At 41.8% G+C, this 15,732-nt stretch overlaps 1 protein-coding gene across 2 annotated transcripts in view; it reads left to right on the top strand.

Moving 5' to 3' along the window:
* Positions 1-15,732, top strand: part of SCG5 (secretogranin V) — a 32,162-nt gene that overhangs the window by 8,825 nt on the left and 7,605 nt on the right. For both annotated transcript variants that reach the window (XM_066608512.1, XM_066608513.1), the window contains exon 3: positions 12,868-13,017. In XM_066608512.1, coding sequence (XP_066464609.1) covers positions 12,868-13,017 — 150 coding nt within the window. The remainder of the gene's footprint in view (positions 1-12,867; positions 13,018-15,732) is intronic.

The raw sequence follows: 15,732 nt of genomic DNA, 5'->3' as shown, positions 1-15,732 counted from the left end.
GCAACAATACCAATTTATTTTTATTTTTTTTTTAGGTTTTTCCACGGTAAAAACCCTTTTTTTAAATTTTTTTTTTCTTAATTGCTGCATTCAAAGTCCTGTGACTTTTATATTTTTCCATAAACAGAGCTATATGATGGCTAATTTTTTCTGTAGTTATTATTTGTACAATTTTGGGGTACATATGGCTTTTTTGATCACTTTTATTGTGCTTTTTGCGAGGCAAAATGAAAATAATAAGCATTTTGCCTCAGGTTTTTAGTTTGTTTTTTTTGCTGTGCAGGATAAAAAGTGTGTTCACTTTATTATACACGTCGTTACGGATACGACAATATCAAATATGTCGGATTTTAATCTTGAAAAACAAAATTATGCTAATATGGGGAAAAAGCACATTTTTTTTCACATGTTTCTTTTTTTTACATTTTTTAAATCTATTTTTACACTTTTTATGTCTCATTTGTACAATAGCACCTATGATTGCTATGATAAGGCATTGCAGGACTCCTGTCCTGCATTGCCTTATCGCTTGTATCTGCGATCATAGGCACTGCCAATGCAGGATGCCTGTATCTGGTGACCTGTTGCTATGGCAACCCATCGGGCTCTTCGCAATTACATTGCGAGAGTCTGATGACGTCACAGAGGGAGAACGCTCCCCCTGTAAACCCTTTACGTGCCATGTTCTACATAGATTTCGGCAGAGAAGGAGTTAATAGCGGGGGTTGCTGTACTGATGCACCCCCACTGTTGCAGCGGGAGGCCAGCTATTGGTGACTGCCGGCTCCCACTGCTGGATAGCACGGGGATCTCTTCTGATCTTGTGCTATCCACAGGAAAATAGAAGTAAACAGCACCTTATAGGAAACTTCAGGAGGTCATAGATTAAGTTGAATCCAAAACTTCATTTTTATTAGTAAAAACTCCATCAGCTGAATACTTGCACTTGCGACGTTATCTCCTGGCGCGGACCGCAAACACGTCACGTGACGAATAATGCGTCACATCCGGCGGTCACGCCACATCCGGACGGGGATGCTATCCACAGGGCGTAATTGTGCGTCCTGGTACGTTAAGTACCCCGCAGCCAGGACGTACAGTTACGCCCTGTGGCGTTAAGGAGTTAAACACCCCTTTTGTTTCAAGCAGAAGCTCCCAGCCATGGCATAAAACGTCCTTCTCAAAACATCTATGCTCATTTTTTTCATGTTCTTACTAAAATGCTGAAATAAAGAAGTATTTTATGCTGTCTGAGCTGCTGGAAAACCTTAATGTTCATCTGTGCTTATCAGCATTAAGCACTCTGCTTCCATGCACTCACTGGGATCCAACAGCAAGGCTGTATGACCTGACAATTTCTCCAGCTTACATATTGAGGTGTAATGTGAGAGTGGGGAGGAGTAGGAAAGCCTCTAGAGATCCAAATTGTATACATTTGAAGTAAATAAGATGTTAGAATGTGATTAAGAGTAAATTCTATTACTTATTGCTGTGTCTGATTATATTGGAAACCAACGTACTTGACTGGGTAATGTTTTTAGTAAAAAGTTTTATGTATGTCTGCAATCTTTTACAGAGTCATCTACACAATGACAAACTTTCTATGTATGCGTCAAATTAAAAAATGAAATGAGCAATCAGCAATTCAGTAGTATTATAGCCTATACATAGTGTAAACTTTAAATGTTCATATTAGTGAGCGTTCCTGTGTTATGATCTAAGGGGTAAAATCAAGAGAACCTCATGAATAGCAAAACTGGGCAACCTTGACTGCACTGGAAAGAAAAACCTTGTGCGTGAGGGATCCCTTCTTATCTCATGGGGTCTGCAAACCATTGCAGACATGGGAGAGAGAGGTTTATATACACAAGCCCCCACTTCTTAGATAACATGGTGTCTTGATGAAATGCGTAGGGATAGGAAACAGTCTGCTTTGTATTATTCACCATCACACAGGGAAGGTATTTGCATATGATCAACAAGGATATCTCATTAACGGTTATCATCTGCACAGTACAGGTTGTAGTAACCAATTTGTAACACAAGGTGGTGATGCTGGCTCTTTATAGCAGTGAGATCAATAATATGAATGGTAAGGGTAACAGATGTTGCCAATTGTATTTTTTTTCTTTTAGCCTGGAGCCTTAAATCCTGTTGCTAGACATACTCGTGTCAGTGAAGGATTAATAAGGGCGAAAACAAACCCACAGACATGGATATCTCTTACCCTAAAACACACTGTGGTTTGTAGCATATAATGTAACATCAGTGCTACTTATGGAGACATTGCAGAACAACGTGTGAAGTTATTGGTGTAAATCCCTGCTTGCAGGGTGGACACGTGTATGACGGAGCCTGTGGTTTACATAGTGCCTCACTTTTCACTGTCAATCATTGAACTCTTTTGGTAAAAGTCATTGGTAGATGGCGACATATATATACCTCTGCACTGAGGAAATACATTTATTTTAGGTGTTAAGTCAGTGGCATAATGTCAATAGCAGCTGTTTTTCTAGTTTGGTTTATACCATAACCACAGCTCCTCAGTTATTTTGCATGTCAGATCACTTTTTGTTAATTCGTATGCCAGATTTTGTCCTTGCCCAGTCTTCCTATATGACAGACCATTCTTTACCTCGCTTTTCTAAATGCCAAACTGTTCCTTTAGCATTTTCATGATGCTGCTACGTTCAAATCACATTCTGCAGATCTGGTATTCCCAATTTTTAAAAAATCATAGCTTTTTTTCATTTCTCTAGTTCCATATCTACACAAGCGCTTATTTTATTTTGTGAGATGGGTTGTACTTTTCAACTGTACCATTTAACATTCTATAGAATGTATTAGAAAATGCAATATGAAAAAAAGGTTTGATACCGTGTTAGCCAGTGGAGTAAAGTGTGATTTGTTCTCAGTAAGGGTATATTCACATGAGTGTGTGCGTACATAAGTGCGTACAAAACTGTGCACCCACGTACGTGCACAAACACGCGTGAATGCAGGTCTGTGCCCAATGCCTTCAATGGGGCTGCGACTGCTGCCGGCGGCCCCATTAAAAACGATGGGCTGGCAGCAACCCCATCAGTGATTTTCCTGGAAGGGCTTGAAATATAAGCCCTTCCCTGAAAATCACCCCTGGTTTGTGGAAAATAAAAATATTTTTTTTATATATAATGTGACAGCTGTGGCAAAGGATTTCCTAATCTCCGCGGGGAGTAAAGAATCCCCTGCCACAGCTGTGGCAAAGGATTGCGATGCTAGCACCCCTGCGGTTATTTTCAGGTTAGGGCTTTAAATAGAAGCTCTTCCCTAAAAATCATTCCCATCTGGTGTAAAAAATAAAATAATACTCACCTCTCAGCCGCTGCTGGGGCTTAGGCACGTCTAGCAGCTTGGGTCCCGTCACTGCTCTGAATCTTTCAGCAGGTGGGAATTAAAATCCCTGCCTGCTGAAGGGGCTGTATATGATTGGCTGAGTGCTGTGACCAATCACAAGCAGTGCTCAGCTGTCATTTAATGAATGCCTAGCGCTGCCTGTGATGGGCTGAGCGCGCAACCAATCACATACATCCCTTTCAGCAGGCGGGGATTTAAAATGCCCGCCTGCTGAAAGAGATTCAGAGCAGTGCAGGGAGAAGACGCAGCTGGACGCGCATGAGCCCCGGCAGCTGTGGAGAGTTGAGTGTATATATATTATTTTTTTATTTTTAAGACATTCTAGTGATAATTTTCAGGGAAGGCTTATATTTAAAGCCCTTCCCCGAAAATCTCTGCAGGACTTGCCGGCAGCCCATTGCTTTCAATAGGGCTGCAGAAGCACTGGTTCAATTGGAAGCATTGGGAGAACATCGCTCTCCTGTGCTACAGGTGTGGAATTCTTGTTACTGAACACTGACAGTGCTGTCAGTGTTCAGTGATGAGGGGACTCCTGGTGGGGATGAAGAAATCCTCTGCCACAGCTGTTGCAGGGTTTTTTTACTCCTCGGGGGGAATCCCCTTGTCACTGAACATTGTGACAGTGCTAGTCACAGTGTTCAGTGACAAGGGGATTCCCCTTTAAAGAATGACACGCACCATGGACCTATGGTGCACGCATGTCCTATGTTTTGCAGGTATGTGCATTTGCACGCCTGTAAAATAGGCGAACACACCATAAGGAACCAATGGTTATAATAGATGCATGGTTTTGTGCGCACCTATGTACGCACGCACTCGTCTGTAAGCACCTTAAGAAAAAAAAAGTAATCTTGCCAGTAAAAGGTATCATAGCTACAAGAATACTTAGTTTCTCTTACTAAGAACAATCACACTTTAGAAAACGCAAATACACCATTTTGGAAGAGGGGGTTCTTTTTACAGTAAAAATTACATATCTCTATATTCTGTCGGTCAATATGAATACAGCAATGCCAAATTTATGTTTTTTGTTTTTTTTATGTAGTAGTACTTAAAAAAAAATATTTTCTTTAAATTTGCTTTGTCACCATCTTTTGGCCCCATGACTTTATTTTTCTGTCAATAAAGCTGTGTGAGGGTTTGTATTCTGCGAGGCGACCCAGAGTTTTTATTGGTACCATTTTGGGATAAATAAGATTTTTTTGATTGTCTCCAAGAAAAAAAAAACTGAATAAAAAGCAAAGTAACCACAATTCTGGCATTGCATATTTTTCTTTGCAACAACATTTAGCTTAGACCAGTGGATCCCAAACTTTGTGAGCCATGGAGCCCTTTTTGAAGCACAGGTTTATCGTGGAGCCCCAAGGTGTGGTCAGGGGAGGGGTTAGGGGTGGGGCTAATCACAACATATAATTTTGTTCTAAAAAGGACAGGGCTGTTTAAAAAAAACAAAAAAACAAAAATGGAGTAACGTTGGAGCGCTGGATGTGCTATTGATATACATTACATTTAAATTAACATACTACGTAATTAAATCCCGCACCACATGTCAATATCTGCACAAGTTTTGTGCAGATTTTTTCCAGTGTGTGGATGAAATTTTCAAAATATCATCCACTTTCTTGCTAAAGCTACAGTAAATTCTGCAGCAAATCTGCCCCATGTAGTAATAGTGACCCCCTATATTGGTGGCCTCAGTAGTAATAGTGACCCCCATTGCAGCCCCAGTAGTAACAGCGACCCTCACAGTGGCCCCAGTAGTAATAGTGAGCCGACACAGTGGCCCAGTAATAATAATAACCCCACAGTAGCCACATTATTATTAACCCCCTCAGTTATATTAACCCCACAGAAGCCACACTAATATTAACCCCACAGTAATATTAACCCCACAGTAGCTCCAGTACTAACAGCCCCCCAACTTACTTACTTTCCCCTTGTAGTCAGTGCTGCTCTTCCTCTACTCAGCGCTGATCCCTGGTACACACGGACAGCAGTTTGTGCGCCTGGAACGCTTCTTCCCTAAGTCCTCTCCTGCGGAACTGAGGAGGAGAGGACTCGGTGGAGGAGGATCCCAGGTGCACACTGACATCATAGTTTGCATCGGAGATAGCATCACAGTGTGATTACTGGCCGGGAGCTGTGGCACCCCAGCGGTAAACACTACAGGGGTGAGCAGCCGCCTGCTGCTCACCACGGAAACCTTCGGTCGGAACCCGACTGTCGCTCGCTGAGCCTCAAGGACTCTACAGAGCACAGTTTGGGAAGATTAATAATGTGATATTGTAATAAACTAGACCTTCATAGATGCAGCAATACCAATTTTTCCAATTTTGTTTTCGGTGCGACAACTGGGAAGAGGGCTTTGTAAACTTTATAGTCTTTATTTTTTTGTGATAAGAGATTTTAGTCATTTTTACTTTTTATTTATTTTTTTGTCCCCATAGGGGCATTATACTGAATCTTTGCAGGCTGCCTATTAAAGACAGGTCACAGGCATGTTTTAATAAGCAAACAATCATGGCAGCCAGTGGGCCTTCAGAAGGCCCCACGCTATCATGACACCTGGACAGCAATTCCACAGCATTATTGTGGTGGGGCCGTTAAGGACATTTTAAATCCTGATTGATCAGGGCATTTAAAGGCTTAAGAGCCACGATCTGCGTTCTCTCCAATCGTGGCTGTTGTGTGTGAGTGTTGGTTGTCAAACACAGCTGAAGCCCACTGTGCATGGAGCGGTTTTGGCTTCTGAGCCTGCTACATACAAGGCATATGCTGTGGACTTTGATATATGTCCTAACTGCATTGGATATATATAGCCATATGTGTCAGGAAGGGGTTAAGCTTCTCAGTGCTAAACTCCTAATTTCCCAGTTTCTCTTCACACTGGAGCTGGACCACCACTTGCTTGTTATTTCCATATGCCAGTTCACTGCTTCACTATCTTTCTAACGTGCCAGGTCATGTCTTCTCTAGCTCTCTTGTGTACTGAGCTGCTACCTCCCCAGTTCTATCACCTATATTTGGAATAAAAGCAGTAAAAGCCTGAAATATCCTCCCATTTTTTTTGTGTATTATACAAAAAATAAAAACGACAGCAATTGCATCTTGGAGTCCTGTATAAAACATCATCCATCATATATTGTGGGCCGTTTGATTGATCATGTAGGTCATTAAACAATGGGTAACCAATTGATGTACAAAATTACAAAAGTTTGCATTAGTTTTACAATTAACTTATATCATTGCTTTTAAGAGATCTGATTTTTACCTACTGACTTCAATGTGATTGGGGATGTGTTTCTTGGTATCTGCTGTGATATTTTTTTCAAATAGATTGCAGACTTCATGAAGGCTGCCGGATCTGAAAAAAAGAAAGCTGAAATGTTTTAAGGATGTAGAGCTACATATAGGAGTAGCTTTTGTGAGCTGTAGGTTATGTGTGTCCAACAGAGTGTTCTCTCCAAGGCAGGTTTTATACTGCATTTTATGAAACCATTGCTAGTTTGGTCCTTAATGCAGAAAACCATGTGGGAACGAAAATCAGGAGGTGACCTGGGCGGCACCATAAGGGAGAATCCAGGGTAAAAGACTGGCTGGAATGGAAACCATGACCATTGGTGTCTTTGGCTCGCAAACGCTTCCCTATGGTTTTGTCCTGGTCTCTAGTTTTCTGCATGGAGGACAGAGCCAGCACTGGTTTCACAAAATGCAGTGGGAAGTGAGCCGAACCCATATTGTTCTGACTTCATGACTTTAACCACATTTTACTTGGTGTACCCACACTTTTGGATGACTTTTCAGAATAAGCTGCTGTGTGGAGTAATGCTATATCTGGCCATTATGTGACTTATATCCTAGTTATCCCTTCTGTTAGCTGCTGTGCCATCTGTGTGTCTCTCCCTCCTCCCCCTCTTCTCTCCATAGGCTTCTGTGGGCAGCATGAGTCCTCACCCTCCTTCAGTTCCTCTGATTTGTCTTTATCTCTGTTACTAGAGACCTAGTTCACTTAACAGGACAGTTGATAGAAAATTAGAATGAAGGGAGCCCTGTGGTAGACAGCGCTTTAGAAGGAATTTTCAGCACAAAAACATTATTTTGCGTAAATAAAGTTATTTGCACTTTTGCTAGTTGGCATATTGGCTATCATAATAATCACATTATCTAAAAGTGCATTTACCATTTAAAAACAATATAAAAGACTAAGGGGGAAATTTATTAAGCTCTTAATACTCGCTTACCTCTTCATGTATTAGGCACATCTCCATGCGCCTTGACCGTAAAGAATGGCAGGTTTCACCTGACGTACATTTCTTGCATCATTTACACCTGAAACTGGTGCAAACTATGCATAAATCTGTCAGTCTGGGTGACCATGCCCCCTCCCAAGAAGCCCTGCCCACTTTTGTGGTGAAGCTGGTGCAATAAACCTAAAGCTTGCAATTTTTGTGTAAATTGTGACACTTTTTACGCCAGAAACTTTGTAAAAGGCTTTATGAGTGATCCCCTAAATCTCTGATTTGCTAAGCTTTCATTTTCTTTTCTACATGGGCCAAAACTGTTTTTGACCCAATGCATACATAGAAAATGCCAAGAATGAAAACCGCGTGAATCAGTTGTTAGTGTATGAAGGCATAGACTTAAAGGGGTTGTCCCGCGAAACAAAGTTGGGGTATACACTTCTGTATGGCCATATTAATGCACTTTGTAATGTACATTGTGCATTAATTATGAGCCATACAGAAGTTATTCATTTACCTGTTCCGTTGCTGGCGTCCCCGTCTCCATGGTGCCGTCTAATTTTCAGCGTCTAATCGCCCGATTAGACGCGCTTGCGCAGTCCGGTCTTCTCCGTGTTGAATGGGGCTGCTCGTGCTGGAGAGCTGCTCCTCGTAGCTCCGCCCCGTCACGTGTGCCGATTCCAGCCAATCAGGAGGCTGGAATTGGCAATGGACCGCACAGAAGACCTGCGGTCCACCGAGGGTGAAGATCCCGGCGGCCATCTTCGCAAGGTAAGTAAGAAGTCACCGGAGCGCGGGGATTCGGGTAAGTACTATCCGTTTTTTTTTTTTCAACACATGCATCTCGCGCCGAATGGGGGGGGCTATTGAAAGAAAAAAAAACCCCGTTTCGGCGCGGGACAACCCCTTTAACTGTCGCTGAATTGAATGTATGGCCCTTTGATAAGTTTGCATACTGCATTTCAAACTTCCACAATGTGGCAGCTTGACAATCACGGCTATAGAGGAAGCCCTTACAATTGATATATGTATGCAGTGTGTGTAAGCAATTTTACTATATGGTATTTTTTAAAGCGTTTGACAGAACTTTGAGATTGATGGCCTATGATTGGGGTCTGACTCCCAATACCCCTACCAATCTGTTATTGATGACCTATCCTAAGCATAGTCTGTCAGTATCAAAATCCTGTAAAACCTTTTTAGTGTTGTCACTAGAGATGAGCGAACGTACTCGGTAAGGCCAATTTCGCAATCGAGCACCGCGATTGTCGAGTACTTCACTACTCGGGTGAAAAGATTCGGGGGTCGCCGGGGGGCGTGGCGTGGTGGAGCGGGGGGTAGCAGCGCGGAACAGGGGGGAGCTCTCTCTCTCTCCCTCTCTCCCCCCCCCCCCCCCACTCCCCTCTGCAACCCCCCGCTCACCCACGGCGCCCCCCGAATCTTTTCTCCCGAGTAGTGAAGTACTCGAAAATCGCGGTGCTCGATTGCGAAATCGGCCTTGCCGAGTACGTTCGCTCATCTCTAGTTGTCACTAATTTGGCATTAGCTTCACCCTATTGATTGCAAAATCCACATCATAAATTGACATGCTGTGTTTTTAAAATCCACATTTTCATTTTTGGCCTTGAAAGTTTCATGCATTTTCAATATGGTAGATGTGCTACCAAAAACAAACCTCCAGAATCCTCTCCTAAAAAAAACTGCTGCAGTGACCTTTCATATTTGCAGACAGTCGGTAGAAGTAAAGAATGACATTGCAGTGGTTCCTAAGCTACAGCATAGAGACCAGGCTCATCTAAGCCCTGCTGTCTTCTATTTCCAAGTGCTTTAGGAGAGATGTGTTTTCTCAGTGGAAGGTATGCTGTCACTTGGTTAAACTTTAACTAGATATGTGTTAGCACCCTGGAGCCTGCTAAGTACCTCTGTTTTCTTTATGGGCAGCTCACGGTGCCACGGGGTCTGTGATGTGAGCACGAGGGGGATCCATGTATCAGAAATGACACATTGTAAAACAAACTGCTTACAAGTGGCGCGCTGCATATTGATCAGCAAGCATCGCTCATACGAGGAGACTGTTGCTTTTCTATTTATGGAATTCTGAAACTTTATCCTGACTTCCAAGGAACTTGTATATCCATAATGAGCAGCCATAGAGACTCCCTTTACTGCCAGGTGCTGCCTCTCGCTTATATTCAGGATGTGAATTTGTCTGACCCTGCCAATTTGTATCATATGCTGCTCCCCAGTGCACGTTGCAATTATAATCCAGATTGTGAATCAGGTTTTCAGGTACATTGTTGACTGAAATTGACTTTTATGTTAGAAATGTTGCAGATTCTGCTGATTAAGATTTTAGTTGTATACGGAATTTTACATGGGCTGCATAACTAATCTTTTTAAATGTTTTCTGAAATATCATCTTTTTGATCTTGTGCATCTGCAACCACTGTACAGGCCAATTCAAAAGTCAGGGCTACCTGGAATATCTTTTGAATGAAAGGAGATATAAGTGGGAAATAAATAGTCTACACACCCCTAAAATGCCTTGCTTTAGTAATGTTAAAATATCCGACAAAGATGAATCATTTTCAGAATTATTTCCACCTTCAATGTGACTCGTTATCTGTACAATTCCATTGAAGAACTAAAATCTTTTAGGCCTCATGTCCACGGGGAAAATCAGGCCCGCTACAGATTCTCCATGGAGAATCTGCAGCGGGTCCCTCCTGCCCCGCGGACATGAGCGCTTAAAATAGGAATTTAAAAGAATTTACTCACCCGCAGCGGACCGGGAAGGTCTTCTCTTCCTCACGGCTGGATCTTCTTTTTTGGCCGGCGGATGAACTCGTCACGCCGGCGGCACGTCGCCGGCGTGCCGCGCGCATGCGCCGGGCACATCCGCCGAGCCGAAGCAAGAAAGATCCGGCCGTGAGGAAGAGAAGACCTTCCCGGTCCGTTGCGGGTGAGTAAATTCTTTTAAATTCCTATTTTAGGTCTCCCGCGGATCCGGACGGCTTCCATAGGTTTCAATATAAGCCCGCGGGAGCCGTCGCTGCGGGAGACTCGCACGAAAATGGAGCATGGTCCAGGTTTTTTCATGCTCCATTTAAAAAAAAATCACTTTTATTGACCATCTGCGGGTATTTATCTACCCGCGGGTGGTCAATGCATCCCTATGGGATGTGGATCCGCGTGCGGGAGAAGAGTTAAAATCCACTGCGGATTTTCATTCTTCTTTTGCCCGTGGACATGAGGCCTTAGAGTGGATGTATCCTTTGACTTTATGACAGCATTCAGTCTTTTTGGGTAGGTGACTATCAGTATGGCACATTGTTACCTTGGCAATTTGCCCACTCTTGGCTTGATGCAGGTTTTGGCAAAAAATAAATTGGGCTTGGATGTTTCTCTTTGTTAGAAAAGGCTTCCGTCTTGCCACCCACCCCACAGCCCAGACAGATGAGGAATACAGGAGATGATTGTCACTTGCACTACACAACCAGTACTTGCCAGAAATTGCTGCAGCTCCTTTAATGTTGCTGTAGGCCTCTTGGCAGCCACCTGCACCAGTTTTACTCTGGTCTTCTCATGACTTTTTAAGGGACATCCAGTTCTTGGTAATGTTACTGTTGTGCCAAATTGAATCCACTTCTTGATGACGTCTTCACTATGGTCCATGGTATATGTAATGCCTTGGAATTATTTGGTGTCCTTCTGCTGACTGGTAGCTTCCAACAATCCGATCCCATTGATGTGCTGTAAGCTCTTTATGGACTATGGCGTCTGCTGAAAAATGCAACTAAGAAAATGTCAAGAAAATCCAACTAGAAGAGCTGAACTTTATATAGGGTCAATCAGAATCACAGTATATAATGGCAGCGGAGTACTGACTGCTATTTAACAACATAAGTTTGAGTATGATGGGCTAATTTCGAACACAACAACATCCCCAAATATAAGAGGGTGTTCACACTTATGCAGACACATTATGATTTTTTTTCTTTACATGAGGGAAACTTTTTTGACACTGTGGTGATGACTGTTGGCCATCTTGGTGGTAATGGCTGTCGGCCATCTTGGTGGTGATAGTCTTGGATTCAGCTCAAAGAAACTTCAATTGAAAGAGAGTCATGGGATACATGATTTAAGAGTAGAATTTCATCAGCAATTGATGGGAGCAGTCATTTTTTTACAATACCTGCAACCATTATCAAATTATGGATGACGCCATGTAAAGTTTTTACTAAAGTTATAAATTGTTTATTGTTACGTTGAATTATGTGGTATGGAAAACACTAATCACATGGCTTTTCAGATACCAGAAGATGCCGTTAACAGTCCAAGACAGAATTGAGATCATCCTGGTGGTCGATAATAAAACTTAAAGTGAGGTGGTTGAGACTTTCAATCAAGAACACCAGGAAGACTGCCAGTGAATGCACAAACTGAAAGGAAACTGACTCAGAAGTTCAAGAAAACTGGTAGTGTCAATGACAAATCCAGAACTGGTTGTCCGAGCAGTGTTTCTGATCCTCAAGTGTCGACAGCTGTACTAGCTGTTTTCACAAAGAGTCCACATCTGTCGACACCTGTGGATCGGAAACACTGCTCAGAGGACTAGTTCTGAGTTTGTCCTAGACACTACCAGTTTCCCTGAACTTCTGAATCTATTTCCTGACTATTCATGCACTCACTAGTTGTCTTCCTGGGTGATTTGCATTGGAAGCCTCAACAGGTACATACCAGGCCTTCTTAGTGCAAGACTCTATATTAGTTCTCCATAAACATAGACCTTATTTTCAATGCAACTCACTTCCGTCTTTACATAGGAATTGGCTGGATGACTAGTGGTCTTCAACACCTGAAGTCTGAAATTTTGTATAGTTTTCAGCTAGATATAAACTCTAGTTTGTGATCTTCCTTTACACTGCAAAGTGTGGTAAACATCCAATAATCCTCTTGATAAAAAGAAATAACACACTAAAATGGAGAACCATATGACAAGGTCACAATCTTGTGAAGCAATTAACCCCGAAAGCATTAGGGAGGGGAAATTTACCAATTTGTAGGACTCCTGATAAGGACCTAAGGATTTTACAATTTGACAAATCAATTTAAAAAAAATCAACTATTTCAAATTGTAGACTTTTTTACAAAATGTGTAAAATTTTCTCTTTTACATATTTTCTTTGTCATCTCTTAAAGTACAAATTAAGTTTTGCTTTTCCTACAGGTGGTGCCCATGAGGGATTGCAGCACTTGGGACCATATGGTAACATACCAAACATTGTAGCAGAACTAACAGGAGACAACATTCCTAAAGACTTCCGGGAAGATCAAGGATATCCAAACCCTCCTAACCCGTGTCCTGTTGGAAAAACAGGTATAGTTAATTTATTAGCAATGATTTGTAATGTGGCACTGCAATAAACTGAAAAGTCACACACAGAATTGTTCTTTATAATGCACTGCAACTTCCTGACTTAATTTTGCATTTAAGTAAAGGAAGGCACAGACTTTAAATCTAAATTGGATTCTAAAGGTTATTCAAATTGAGGAAGTATAAGGTGTCACTAAGATATATACAAATGATCAAATTTTCAAGCACCTAACACTAATATGTGGCACGTGGGAGGGGCCTCAATGATATCAAAGCCAGCTCAAAAATACGTTTTTTTTCAGACACCTGAAACCTCAAAATAAATACTTTTATGGTATGATTGTGCGATGCCTTCTGTTGGTCAATGTGCCGGTTATCATCACTGTTTGCAAACTGAGAGTGACAGAATCCTTGAACGGAGAGACCTTAATTTGTCGCTCTGGCAGATCACTACTCACATAGGTTGCCCTGTTGCATGTTTCAGTGGAGTGGTTGGGAAAACAATGATGAACATGAATGACAGCAAGAGGTGCACAGTGGCAAACTTCTGCAGGCGGATCAGATTATAAGCATGGCGCATAGTGCTCCATTCTGTACTTCAAGTGAAATGGTACCATACCCCAAGCTTAGGGCGTTGCACAGTGTCTACACAAACCATTAGAAGGTGCGTGTATGACATTGGGCTACAAGCCAGACAGATCTTCCATTAACCTCACATCACTGCTCTCAAAGGCTATAATGGCGCAGAGCAAGACTGCATTGGAAGCTGGAATGGAGGTCTGTCTTCTTCATGGATAAGTCCTGCTTTTGTCTCAGATACAATATTAGCCAGAAATTGTTCTGGAGACTGTGGGCAGCACCATCAAGAAGCGTTCATGAGAGACTGTCACACTGGTCTTACTGGAAATTAGGTGTGGAGTGGCTTAATGTATGATAGCCGGACCCCTCCAGTCTTCATTCTAGATGCACTAACAGCTCAGTGTTATTTATTTGGTGGTAGAGTCAGTGGTACAGCCATTTCTATGAAGTGTGCCAGGAGCCTTATTTCAGCATAGCCATGCCAGGACACATGTTGCTCGTGCAACTGTGAGTAGCCTGCGTGGCCTAAATATGGTACTATATAGCCTGCTGCGTCTTCGGGCTTGTGTCTTATCAAGCACATCTGGGACATTATTGGTCCGCGATTGCAAAGGGAGCTGCCAGCAGCGCATCTTGATGATTGCCCAAGTGGATGACAGAACATTCCTCAGACAACCATTAATAACCTCATTGACCGCATGCCAAGGCTTCCAATTGGGTGCATTTCTGCATGTGGCACTTGATACTGAATTATTTAAATACTTTTTGTTTCCATTTTTAAATTATTTGCATATCATTGACATATCTACTGATCCTACAATGTCCATAATTCAACACCTTCTTGGTGTTTCAATTTCAATGTCGACGAGTGTATAAAATGTACCATTTTGTAAACGGTCAGTCTATAGCCTATATAGCTATTGTGCGTCTTCTAAAACTCTATGTACAATATGAAACCATATTAGTCAATACTGCGCTGTGAGCACATAATGTACTACGTACCCTACACTAAAACAGTGAAACCAGTAAGGCTCAACACATGAATAGACATTCAAAATAGACAATATATTTTCTTTATTCGACTATGACATTCACCTGCTCTGTCCATTCCTTCTCCACCTCCCCATGTACTTGCTCAGTGGCGTCCCTTTGTCTGTGAGTAAATGAACAAGTCATTAAATGGACCTATAGCCATTAACATTTTGCCAAAGGCACAAAGTGAAAGTGCTCTTGGTAAATAAGTTACCACCGCAGAGACAGACAAGGTTATCGAACCTCTCCTAGTAGGTGACTCTGACATTATTAATAACTTCCTATACGACCAAAGTCTACGGAAAGCAATGTAGACGCAATTGGGTTTGTAGAAGGTGGTAGAATGTATGATGGTGTAATATGACAGCTATTGCATAATAACATGGGTAACATAATTGTGTTTGAGCAATAGTATGCCGCAAAATATGAAAGTGAAGAAGTTTTTGCTCGACTTTGTATCTCTGAAATTCCCTATTTTTCGTTGTTATGTAATACTTGTTCATCCCTCAAAATATCCAACAAATATTAATCACTTGTAATACTTAACACACAGTTTAGATTTGAAATATCCTTTAATTTACCCATATTTTGTTTGTAGTCATGTCAATCCTCTAATTAATATATATCTACACAGAGTATGAGGCCACTTGTACCAATGAACTCATTGTAGAAACATTCCCAAAGTGATATGAATGAAAACGAATATTTGGAGTGTGCTGCGACTTTATTTTCTCATTGATTTTGTATGATGATGTGCTCCAGTGTGCTCTGTACAAAGGTGGTTTCAAACAATGATTTGGTGGCAATTTGTGCCAACGCCAAAAGTGGAGTAGATGGGAACTATAAAAGAATTCTCCTTTCCTACATCAAAAACTGCAGTAGTGTTTTTCAAAAAAACTGACCCATACTGTGACTGTATATATAGTGCGAAGAACAGGACTGGATCCTATTAAGACAGATCAGGGAAACACTTCCCACACATATAGCTCCTGCACGAAGCCATTATATATTCACCTGGTCTTTTATAATGATACAGGTCTGATCTAAAGGAAACTTCTTCTGTGTCGTCATAGAACTACTCAGTTGCTTTCATTACCGTTTGTAGAG

This window comes from Eleutherodactylus coqui, chromosome 6, assembly GCF_035609145.1.
Source record: "Eleutherodactylus coqui strain aEleCoq1 chromosome 6, aEleCoq1.hap1, whole genome shotgun sequence".
Lineage (NCBI taxonomy): Eukaryota > Metazoa > Chordata > Amphibia > Anura > Eleutherodactylidae > Eleutherodactylus > Eleutherodactylus coqui.
This window is presented reverse-complemented; position numbering and strand designations above follow the sequence as displayed.